The 13,520-nt window shown below is 39.2% G+C and overlaps 1 protein-coding gene across 1 annotated transcript in view; it reads left to right on the plus strand.

Moving 5' to 3' along the window:
* Positions 1-409: 409 nt before the first annotated feature.
* The window catches only part of LOC117314800 (agrin-like), a 182,244-nt gene continuing 169,133 nt past the window's right edge, over positions 410-13,520 (plus strand). The window contains exon 1 of the mRNA XM_033868904.1: positions 410-2,390. Within this exon, the coding sequence (XP_033724795.1) occupies positions 2,006-2,390 (385 nt within the window). The 5' untranslated portion in view covers positions 410-2,005. The remainder of the gene's footprint in view (positions 2,391-13,520) is intronic.

A 13,520-nucleotide genomic window follows, 5' to 3' on the forward strand; every position in this document is an offset into this window, starting at 1 on the left:
TACACAACAAGAAACATTTATTATAGTATACCTACAAATTGTATATTTTGTTATTTTTCTGGGTTTTTTTTATTGTCTTTTCATTTCTAATTTCTGTCCTTTTCAGGATAGGCAGAATGTCGAAATATAGATCCAACAAGCTACTCATACACTGTCAGAAAGAAATTGATTTTTTTCCTAATGTCTTTTTGTATGTTTTGTCTGTATGCCTCTGCTTTCTCAGCAGCATTATTTGCGTACTTCAATATCTACCAGAATCATGGATGTCTTTATAAAGCTATGGTGTGGTTACTAAAGGTTCTAGAACCAATCAACACCTATATTTTATCATGGAGAGCTGAATGTAAATGCTGGCCAGTGGTTTAGTGAGGACACACTTATTGTTTCTGCTGAAATCAATATCATCACAAGATAACCGCCATTCATAGCCGACCAGCAACCGTCTCAGCCATCAGCTTATAATTACTGTGTGGTACAGAGAGACACATGAGACACAGGAGACACACGGTGACACCGACACACATTGCTTTGTGGCCAAAAACCTTAATGGAATACTCTGTAATGGTGCTGTAAAATTATCATCTTTTCTGATAGACCAGAAATCTGTGCAGGTAGTGTAATCTTGATGGGAGGTTTAACACCTTATTACTGCCAAACAGAGGATTCTACGGGTACTAAGATTTAATAGTTACTACGGCAAGGTTTGATATAATGATATGATTTCCTCACCTTTGATGTAAATTTGGAAGTGTGAGCCTTAATTCATTGATTAATAATGCCTTGATGTTTTGATGAAGCCAACAGGATTTTATGCTATTTTAAAACGGATTAATTGGTTGAAGAATTTGGCTAGGTCTGATTCAGCTATTAACTGATATAACTTTTAAGTCCTTTTGCTTTTTCCATATGGAGGCTAGTTTAAGACAAGGATCGTGATTATCAATCATTTGTCCATCTTCAAGTATGGACTACTACTAACAGAGACTGATTTCACAAGTGGAGATAATCACTATTTAACATTTGAAAGACTGAGTGTTAATTATTTTCCATTGACTCAAAACTGTTTAATATGATATACATTTCCAACAATTTTAAAGTTCTCAGGGAAACACTGTACTCAGCATAATACTTTACTTCCCTGTGATATTGGTGACTTTTTCTGTGAGTGGACTCGGATGGATGAACCAGCCAATGATATGTTATACATGTAATACACTCGCTTCATGTACCATTTTATGATGAATTATTGATATGCATAATGTGTGCTGTCATTTCTGATGAGGTGTTTTCTCTAAACTTGGCTTTTTGGACTGTGTGTACATATGTGTAGCCCTACCTGTGGAATAGCCATGCCAATGGTTCAGTAATTTCATTTGAAATTCTTCAATGATACCAACTGATGTTGTGTGGCAGTCAATACCAATGATATTTCTGTTCTGAGAACGTGGAGTATGAAGAGGGCTAATTAGATCAAGGTAGAAGTGAATTAGGATTAATCTGAATTGTTCAGAGGGGTTCAAAACATAGGGAAATGTAATTTCAAAGTGTTTTCAATGTACTGCATGTGGAGCAGGAGGGAATCTCTCTGATCCAATGAAATGATGGACTACTGAAATTCATGTGTATAATATTAGCCTCCAATCCTTCAAGCGATAGATTTGTCGCTTTGTAAACACTGTACTGCACGCATGTCAATTTCTGTGCTGTGCAGCACAATCTGGATCACTGAAATGTTTGAAATTTTAAAGTAGAACAAAAACAGCAAATGGTTGGCTTGATATCCAACAGAATATCCATCTGGCTTTAAACTCACAATCATTCAGTCATATATATAAAGGGGGAAAATATCACGGTTACAATGTTGGAGAATTGTGTTTAAATGCTAATGGAGGCTTGTGTATGGTTTATGGATGTTACTGATGGCGATATGGCTGTTGTGGAATATTGACATAGGGAAATGGCTGCTTCATCTCTGTGAGCAGTTTCATTCTATTGATCCTCGACCATGGGACTGGTTATACAAATTAAACACTCTCTTTGCAAAAAATCAGTTTCATTGAAAAACTTGAAAAGTATGTGGATTATAATAGTGTGTGCAGGTATATTCCAAACATTTCTTGGCCTGTGTCATGCCTGTTACGTGTTCCCTGCAGGTAACAAAGATCCATGTGAGGGGATTACCTGTAGATTAGGGGCCATTTGTGTGCCTTCACAAAATGGGCTTGTGCACCGGTGCATGTGCCCTGAGCGGTGTGATAATTATGGGGACAACTTGGGAGGTATGCCTGTGTGTGGTGACAATGGAAAGGACTACAACAGTTCCTGTGAACTTCGAAGAGCATCCTGTCGTGACATGAAGGACATCAAGCTCAAATACTACGGCAAATGTGGTAGGTTAATGTATTAGTGGAATGGAGAGATTTAAGTCTTGTAGTATAGTGAGCATTTCAATCGATCTAAAAGTTACTAAAACTGTTATTTTGTTTATATATAGAGGATATTGAATGGTTTCCCATTTAATTTAACATATATTTAACGAGTATGACAGAATATCGATATTTTCACGAGTGCGAAGCACAAGTGAAAAATATCCAAATATTCTGTCAATAAGAGTGAAAAAATATCCAAACATTCTGTCATAAGATATATATGTTATATCCAACAGGAAACCATTCAATTTTCTTTGTATTGCATTTTATATGCTTAAAAACAAAATTAAAAACATCGAAAAGATTGTGTCAAAAAATGCTGGAATTAGTTACATGATTCATGACATCATCTCTTCGTGATGTTACTCCACGTCAACTTGACGATGCCATTTTGAAAGGACTGATCAAGGCAATTTAAGCGTTTTCATCTGTTATCGTAGAATCTGTGCATGAATAGCTAACGTCAAGTGAGTATTTTGTCAAAAACCATAGTCTAAATATATCAGAATTGCAGCAAAATAACCGATTTATCTATCTTCCCTTTGATTGTAAAATTTGGCATGTTTCAATGAGGTGAATACAAAGGTTCGCTATGATTGGTCAAAAACGAAAAAACTAATATTTTCACTGCAAAACTTATATTTTCACTGCAAAATCTAATATTTTCACTGCTCATAGCTGCAGTGAAAATATACGTTTTATTAGTTTGATAAATTTCTATATTTCACTGGCAAAAATGCAATAAATAAATATATCATTAATTAACGCAAATATGCTGGTGTCATATAAAATATTGACCCCCCCCCCCATAAAATACCTATCCCATAAAATATTGATCCCCCCTAACTTGTGATGAAACAGTTTATGTAAAAGCAAACTTAACAGCATTATTAAATCATCTGAGCTCTTATACATAATTCCTACTTGTCAGTCCTGCTGGTAATACATAGGGGGTCATTCTCACAGCTGATGATGGGGCCAGGGGGCTATATAATTATAATCAGCTGCAAAGGTGAGATCATGACCTGTTGCTATAGGTGACCAGCACACAGATGTGAACTTCAGGCCTATACAATGTATAATATATATGGTTAAAGAAAGCTTACAGTGTTAATAATTTATTATCAATTAATTAATCTCTATATATGTACATTTAAACATGATATACATGTATGTATATACTATCATTTTTTCTGATTTAAATAAACAAAGTATATTACATAAGAATTCTATATAACTATATATATATACAGTACGAGGAGGGTGATTTGGTACTCAAACGCTCACAGCGCGTTTGCGCCCGTCGAGCGATGGGGATTAAAACCCCGCTGCAATCCTGCCGTAATCCCGCGCAAGCGATGTCGCTGCGATCCCGCTCACGCAGCGATTCCGCTCTGACAATTAAGGCAGCAACCCCACTCAGCCAGCGATTCAGCTCCGGGAGGCCTACAAACCCGCTCAGCCAGTGATCCCGCTCCGGCGGGCCAGCAAACCCACTCAGCCAGCGATCCCGCTCCGGCGGGCCAGCAAACCCGCTCAGCCAGCGATCCCGCTCCCGTAACATGGACACAAGAAATCCTGCAATCTTTTTTTTTAAATATAACGATGAATAAGAAGGAACTCATATTTATTTCATCAGAAACGTTCGCAGAATGTAATGTAACGTTTACAAAATATGTTTCGTATTCACTTGCTTGAGCTGTCCTCTGCTTGTGTAAGTATCAAATCAAGAGTAATTTGGTAGCGTAAGTAATGAAGTTTAGTTTAACAAAAATACATTTTATGGATCTTAAAGTATAATCATAGAAAAAGGTTAAACACAAAGTTATTTTTTAAACAACATCTTGTATCTAAAAATGTTCATACGGAGAGTAGCGTAGTGCAAAATGCAAAAGTACATCTGATTTTAATTAGATTGAGTATTCTGATATATTTCTAAGTTGTTTTGTCTTTTTGGTGTACATACAGTACATGTACATGTTAGCTGGATCGTATGAAAGAGGAACATGACGCAATTTGGCCTGTTTCGACCTAAAGGTGACCATTTTCAAATAAAAAGTAGTTCTCAGATTTGATATTCGCTGGTGTCAATAACATGGGGGAAGACGTAGTTGATGAAATATTTACATAAGTTTGAATGTCAATTATACTAACTACATGAATAATAGAAAACAAAACCATCAGTTTATGCAGCATACGGAAGATTAAGAGATCAAACAACCAACATTTATCTATTTTGCATACATATGTACATATCTACAAGTTGCAAAGCTCACAGCGATGACAACTGAGCAAAATATGAGTGCAATATATATGTTTATATCTATTTTGGTATAAGGTGATGTAGATTCGCAAGAAGTCACGTGATATTTCACATGTACTCTAGTTAAGCTCTCGCTAGCGCTGTGCGCGAACAATCATTTATCTTTTATATACATTTGTGCGTGGTATATCCACTTAAAGTATCGTAGTTATGTATGATATATTGAAATAAAGAAGGTAATTAGTTCTGTCAGTGACACATTTTCTTTGATATAGGCAGGATTTGAAATGTGGTCGAATTGTACGATCGCCAGCCGTTATGTGGCCATGCCCGTCTGATTTATACCTACAAATGTATTCAATGCTCGGTAAACGTGTAGTATGCACAATGCACGCGCAATGTACAGGGTACCGAGACAGTTTTTCGACGGCTGGCGATGGGCAGTATACACTGATACATTAGGCTTAGTTTGTTGTTCAATCCATTCATATATATATATATATAATATTTATGTAATTCTCTGAATGAAATATTTGAAATGAATTGTGGTCATCCTTATCATTTACATAAGCTGAGACGGTAAAATGTACTGTATTGTAAACTTATTAATCTGTATATCACCCGTTTGATAGGTAACCAGTCTTGACATTTTTCATAAAATGAAAACACATTTGTTTTGAACAACCGGACCCATAACGTATGTCTCATATATACATTATACATGTACATGTACATTTGTATGTGCTTGTTGAAACAAATACATGTACATGATTTATTACGGATAATGTTGTTATTATGATTAGTATTATGTGTATATATATGTAAATTGTATATGCATGTTTGGGTAAAATATCCAAGTTCGTCCTTATTAAAGTAATATGAAGATCAATAAATAAGTGTATCACGATATCAATCTATATAGGCTATGTCTGATGTCCAATCCTATTGACTTAACATCTCGTCAATAAGATGTGTTGAAATTAAAAATATGGATACTGAGTGTTCTATTTTCTTACGAAACCTGACATAAATAGTTACCCTGATTTTTTATTTAAACATATTTTTATTGTAACTTATATGTATATAAGAGATTGGGCAAAAACCACCTTTCCCGACACAAGTATACATGAAAAAAATACAGCAAGATGGCATAATATAATATTTTAATATAATATTATTTTTTAACATGTTTACAAGTTGGTTTAGCGGGAGAGAGAGAGGAGGGGGGGGGGGGGGGGATATATATAAAGATATAGTGAAAGTAATTGCTCTTATTTCAATGCACGTGTATATCTTGATATGTTGCAACCATTAAACCAATACGTACAATGTACATATTACAAATGTATAACTTTCAACAATACAAATTACGTACCTAATTTAAATCTGAAATATATATATGATTTAAGAATGATTAATACAATTATCATCGCATACGGATTTAATGGGTTTTACTTCCGCTATAACGGCCTCAAAAGGAAAACGGAAGGTGCCTTATTCTAAAAGACCTAAATGTAAGAGGTGAGATACAGGTAGACTAGTAAACATGGAGCATATATAGGCTAAATCCTTATGTAACAACATTCCGCCCGCAGGTAAAAAAAAGCTGTAGGGGTCCGATGGGGTCACTGCGATACAGGTATACTCGCTATTGTAATCAAAATCTGTGATTGGCAGATGTTAACAGCAGGTGAAAACATTTCTATAACGGTAACTACACTGTACATGACCGGTATTTGTCCTGTGTATAGATGATTTATCTATATCACATTGATTAACTCCAATCATGATTTGTAAATGACGCGATTTTAACCACGTGGTCTCCATACACACAGTTTTATTTGGATACTATAACACATAGAAATGTGTTACATGAGGAACATTAACATTGTATCACACGTACATATATCTGAATAAACAATCCAGTTACAAAAACATAATATTCATAGGATTATATTACATACACGTAATCAAAGAAGAGATTTTTTTAGAAAAAAAAAAGACAAACCATTTAGAACTTCCGTTTATAATTATGACCTTAAACAGACCTTTAGTTTAGTTTTATTTGGATTTGAGCGGTAATAATTTAGAATATGTAATTTCTTTGCAAATTTTCAATGATTGCGTTTTTGCAGGAAAACAGATAATGATACTCATCTCCTACATTCTCTGAAGACAAGGTTCATATCTTCTCCTGAAACTCTTTGTTACCTACCAGTTTCAATGGAAAATTTCAATTACATGTACGTACACTGTGTATCTAATACAATTAGAGTTAATCTAATCTCAGGCTTCATCGGACATAAAATGGACTGGTCAATAGCTCGGTGAAGGAGGAAATACTTCACATTGTTTGGGTGTTAGGTCTTGATAATAATGGTGACTTTCGCATAGTCAGTACGTATTTTTTTTTTTTTTTTTACTTCCGAAATAAAAAGGACAGGAAATATTCCCATGTTGTCGTTATAATTGATTAAAATTTGTTTAAAATGTGTTTTTGTTGACGTTTTTATCACATACACATGACAGATGACACAAATGTATTGTTTTTCTCACAATAAAGAAAGAATATTGGACTACACACACAATCATTCTGTGGTCTATATAGTTTAAACTGTATTTTATTTGACAATTTCCATTTAATAGCATATATGCAACATAAGATATACATACATACGTATATACTATTATGCTCGGTCTTGTAATCAAAGACCGTACTACATGTATTTCTTTGCTGGCAAAAAGAGATCGGGAAGGCAATCGATTGTCCTTTACAAAAGTGTTCGATATCTCACAAAATAATTTTGTACCAGGCTGCTAAAATGGTAACAATTTTTTTCAATTCTTTATTAGTCTTGAGAGTATACATCTCATCAACATCATACGATTACAAAAAATATAATTCAAGTCAGCTCGAGTAGAGCAATGCACTTGTGACGATTTTTTTTTCTGATAAGAAAGTAATTAAATAATTAGCTACTATAGTTGGGAAACTATTAGCACTGATTTCGATATCTACCGGTAATATAAATGTAAGTGTATGTCCGTGATATTAGCCATGCAAGAGATGTCCCCGATGGACACATAAATAATTATAGTAATAAAAACACAATATCTTTAGGCCGTGGATTTAAAACTACGAAATGTTCAAATAATTGTAAAGTTTATGAAACTTACTACAGAAATTCAAAGATAATTTTCTCAAACGGACATGTTGCTAGCTAAATACTTCAAATGTCTACTTAAAAATAAGTCGAGATCAAAATAACGAGCCCCTTATGTGGCCTCTTCGAGGTCATGCACAAAACGCCATCTATACAAAGGTCAGCTAAATCAGAATTGTAATAATGCTGCCGTGGACATGTGGCTCATTGTCCACTATTAAAATGGTTACCAGATTGAGCACATTTCCGTGTTCCCCATATCCCACTCGAGGTGCACAAAAATTCTGACCAAGATCCGACCGTCTTAAGTACTCTAGAAATTATGACAAAACCGCCTTTTGACCCGTTCCCATTCCGTAAGAATGAAATAATGCTACTGCGGACACTTGGTTCATTATCCACCATTAACCGGAATAATTACCTTTTGTTTTCCCAAAGAAGGCGGTCACCAGTTAGCAGTCACAGGATACATTTACAATGTATTGACTCAGCTCCTAACACTAAATGACGACTATATCCAATATTACTGGATTTATGACTCGTGAGTGATCTTGCACATGCATGAAAATAGTCTATTTGAACTTTAATAACTACAATATTTCCCTACAAATAGTTTTTATCAAAATGGTCTGACATCAAGTACACTGTCATATTGTACAACATTGCAGATATTATTAAACTTATAACATAGATTTCATGAGCAATACATAACACATATGAATTTGTATCTCATAGTTGAGGTACATCATCCAATAAATACTTACGATGGACGATACAACTGAAAACATATACATGGTCATTAAAGTATAATTAATCGACACCAGGCTGTTGAAAGTCTACCGTCATTACTGATTGAGCGGGTCCTATTCAATTCCGCTCGAGTGGGTCCGCTACAAGTCCGCTCGAGCGGGCCCGCTACAAGCCCGCCCGGCGAGCGGGTCCGCTGCTACAAGTCCGCTCAAGCCCGCTACAAAACCGCTCAAGCCCGCTGCGAACCCGCTCAAGCCCGCTCGAAGCCCGCTCAAATCCCGCGGCAATCCCACTGCAAACCCGCGCAAATTCTGAGCGGAGTGCTGCGCGGGTCAACGCTCTGTGAGCGTTTGAGTACCAAATCACCCTCCTCGTACTGTATATACACATTTAGATCTTTGATTACATGTATATATATTAATTGATTCTTAAATTTGTACTTCAGTACAAGAAATATAATGTCATAGACACATGTATTTAAAATCAATATGGCAGAAGAAGATTTTATTAGAGGTTTGGGGTAATTATCATACTTAACAGCTTAAACATATATAACTTATGATGCATTAAGTGAATATGTTTTAAACCCTATACTTAAAACCTTTTGTTTTGTAATTATATACATCTGTATATACAAGTATATTTTCATTGCTTATATGAGGATATATAAATAATATTACTTTGATAAATACCTTAACAAATAAGATAAATGCCTCAAATAAAATCCAGTTATAATAAAGGTGTCATGCTATTTTCACAAAAACTTCTGTAAACATTCTAGGTAGAATGTTTGTTTTAACAGTTGATTAATTACTTACCAGAACAGGTAAATTAAGGTTCCTGTTACCTGTACAGAAAATTACATCAACAGAGATCTATATATATCCAGCAAATATTTATATAAATCTCTGATATATTACTGATCATGATATACTGTATTTAATTTAGTACCTTACATATTTATATCTAATACCTAATTCATATTTAAATCAATTGAACATGTCTGTTACTTAATTGTTTTGACATATAAAATCTATAGAATTTTACTAATTTTATTGTTATTTAAGATACAATATATATATATGACTAACTGTTATACATATATATAATTTGTGTAGAAAAAATATTTCACACTGGTTTGATAAATAGGATGAATTATAGCGAGACCAACTGTTAAATTCAGACTTTCTAATTATGCATAAAATACTGACCCGGGTCGGTATTTCATGGGGATCAGAATTTTATAGGACACCTGATTTATGTTTCAGTCTTTAATGTTGGGAAAATCTTGTGACAAACCTGGAAACCATGAAAAATTCAATTATATCACAAATTTGTTGTAGTCTCTCTGATTTTCACTCAAACATGTTGCCCACAAACAAACCTGGCCCACAAACAAACCTGAGAGGACTGTGAGATGTTATACTGGAATTACCTTAACATCCCTTCATCTACTGTGTGCTCAAAATTTCCTTTCTTGCTCATATTGTAGACAGATACATATCTACATATTTTTGCCCAGGGTTAAATTTCTCTGTCATCTGGTCTGATTGGCATCATTATATGCAACATTTGAACAAAATCTTATTCAAAATAAAAATAAAAACAAATTAAAAAATGTTCTGGTCACAAGAAAATAATGCTCATGAGTTTGGTCGTCCCTGTGACCTTGGGGAAATGATCCTGATGAGTGTGGCCATCCCTGTGACCTTAGGGACCTTGTACTGATGAGTGTGGCCGTCCCTGTGACCTTATAGGGACCTTGTACTGATGAGTGTGGCCGTCCCTATGACCTTATAGGGACCTTGTACTGATGAGTGTGGCCGTCCCTGTGACCTTAGGGACCTTGTACTGATGAGTGTGACCGTCCCTGTGACCTTGGGGAAATGATCCTGATGAGTGTGGCCGTCCCTGTGACCTTATAGGGACCTTGTACTGATGAGTGTGGCCGTCCCTATGACCTTATAGGGACCTTGTACTGATGAGTGTGGCCGTCCCTGTGACCTTAGGGACCTTGTACTGATGAGTGTGACCGTCCCTGTGACCTTAGGGACCTTGTACTGATGAGTGTGACCGTCCCTGTGACCTTGGGGAAATGATCCTGATGAGTGTGGCCGTCCCTGTGACCTTATAGGGAGCTTGTACTGATGAGTGTGGCCGTCCCTATGACCTTGGGGAAATGATCCTGATGAGTGTGGCCGTCCCTGTGACCTTATAGGGACCTTGTACTGATGAGTGTGACCGTCCCTGTGACCTTGGGGAAATGATCCTGATGAGTGTGGCCGTCCCTGTGACCTTATAGGGACCTTGTACTGATGAGTGTGGCCGTCCCTATGACCTTAAGGACCTTGTACTGATGAGTGTGGCCGTCCCTGTGACCTTAGGGACCTTGTACTGATGAGTGTGACCGTCCCTGTGACCTTGGGGACCTTGTACTGATGAGTGTGGCCGTCCCTGTGACCTTAGGGACCTTGTACTGATGAGTGTGGCCGTCCCTATGACCTTAAGGACCTTGTACTGATGAGTGTGGCCGTCCCTGTGACCTTAGGGACCTTGTACTGATGAGTGTGACCGTCCCTGTGACCTTGGGGAAATGATCCTGATGAGTGTGGCCGTCCCTGTGACCTTAGGGACCTTGTACTGATGAGTGTGACCGTCCCTGTGACCTTGGGGAAATGATCCTGATGAGTGTGGCCGTCCCTGTGACCTTAGGGACCTCGTACTGATGAGTGTGGCCGTCCTGTGACCTTAGGGACCTCGTACTGATGAGTGTGGCCGTCCTGTGACCTTAGGGACCTCGTACTGATGAGTGTGGCCGTCCTGTGACCTTAGGGACCTCGTACTGATGAGTGTGGCCGTCCTGTGACCTTAGGGACCTCGTACTGATGAGTGTGGCCGTCCTGTGACCTTAGGGACCTTGTACTGATGAGTGTGGCCGTCCCTGTGACCTTAGGGACCTTGTACTGATGAGTGTGGCCGTCCCTATGACCTTAGGGACCTTGTACTGATGAGTGTGGCCTGTCCCTGTGACCTTAGGGACCTTGTACTGATGAGTGTGGCCGTCCCTGTGACCTTAGGGACCTTTTACTGATGAGTGTGGCCGTCCCTGTGACCTTAGGGACCTTGTACTGATGAGTATGGCCGTCCCTGTGACCTTAGGGACCTTGTACTGATGAGTGTGGCCATCCCTGTGACCTTAGGGACCTTTTACTGATGAGTGTGGCCGTCCTATGACCTTAGGGACATCGTACTGATGAGTGTGGCCGTCCTGTGACCTTAGGGACCTCGTTACTGATGAGTGTGGCCGTCCTAGTGACCTTAGGGACCTCGTACTGATGAGTGTGGCCGTCCTGTGACCTTAGGGACCTCGTACTGATGAGTGTGGCCGTCCTGTGACCTTAGGGACCTCGTACTGATGAGTGTGGCCGTCCTGTGACCTTAGGGACCTCGTACTGATGAGTGTGGCCGTCCTGTGACCTTAGGGACCTCGTACTGATGAGTGTGGCCGTCCTGTGACCTTAGGGACCTCGTACTGATGAGTGTGGCCGTCCTGTGACCTTAGGGACCTTGAACTGATGAGTGTGGCCGTCCCTGTGACCTTAGGGACCTTTTACTGATGAGTGTGGCCGTCCTGTGACCTTAGGGACCTTGTACTGATGAGTGTGGCCATCCCTGTGACCTTAGGGACCTTTTACTGATGAGTGTGGCCGTCCTATGACCTTAGGGACATCGTACTGATGAGTGTGGCCGTCCTGTGACCTTAGGGACCTCGTACAGATGAGTGTGGCCGTCCTGTGACCTTAGGGACCTCGTACTGATGAGTGTGGCCGTCCTGTGACCTTAGGGACCTCGTACTGATGAGTGTGGCCGTCCTGTGACCTTAGGGACCTCGTACTGATGAGTGTGGCCGTCCTGTGACCTTAGGGACCTCGTACTGATGAGTGTGGCCGTCCTGTGACCTTAGGGACCTCGTACTGATGAGTGTGGCCGTCCTGTGACCTTAGGGACCTCGTACTGATGAGTGTGGCCGTCCTGTGACCTTAGGGACCTCGTACTGATGAGTGTGGCCGTCCTGTGACCTTAGGGACCTCGTACTGATGAGTGTGGCCGTCCTGTGACCTTAGGGACCTCGTACTGATGAGTGTGGCCGTCCTGTGACCTTAGGGACCTCGTACTGATGAGTGTGGCCGTCCTGTGACCTTAGGTACCTCGTACTGATGAGTGTGGCCGTCCTGTGACCTTAGGGACCTCGTACTGATGAGTGTGGCCGTCCTGTGACCTTAGGGACCTCGTACTGATGAGTGTGGCCGTCCTGTGACCTTAGGGACCTCGTACTGATGAGTGTGGCCGTCCTGTGACCTTAGGGACCTTGAACTGATGAGTGTGGCCGTCCCTGTGACCTTAGGGACCTTGAACTGATGAGTGTGGCCGTCCCTGTGACCTTAGGGACCTTGTACTGATGAGTGTGGCCGTCCTGTGACCTTAGGGACCTTGAACTGATGAGTGTGGCCCTCACTGTGACCTGGGATACCTTAATTGAACTGATGAATGTGAGCCATCCTGTGGCCTGGGGGACCTAATTGTACTGATGAGTGTAGCCCTACCCGTGACATTCGGGATCTGATACTAATGCCAGGAGGCCTATCCTTTGACATTGAGGGACCTGGTACTTATGTCAGTTGGCCTATCCTGTGACATTGAGGGACCTGATATTAATGTCAGGAGGCCTATCCTGTGACATTGGAGGACCTGGTACTAATGTCAGGAGGCCTATCCTGTGACATGTAAGTTATCAATTTTTATGTACAAAACTGATTTTATATATGACCAGTGGTTACGAACTGGCCAAGATCTCTACAGGACATTGAATAAAGAACACAAAAAGGAAAATGTCATTATACAATTATTGCCCTT

This window comes from Pecten maximus, chromosome 16, assembly GCF_902652985.1.
Source record: "Pecten maximus chromosome 16, xPecMax1.1, whole genome shotgun sequence".
Taxonomy (NCBI): domain Eukaryota; kingdom Metazoa; phylum Mollusca; class Bivalvia; order Pectinida; family Pectinidae; genus Pecten; species Pecten maximus.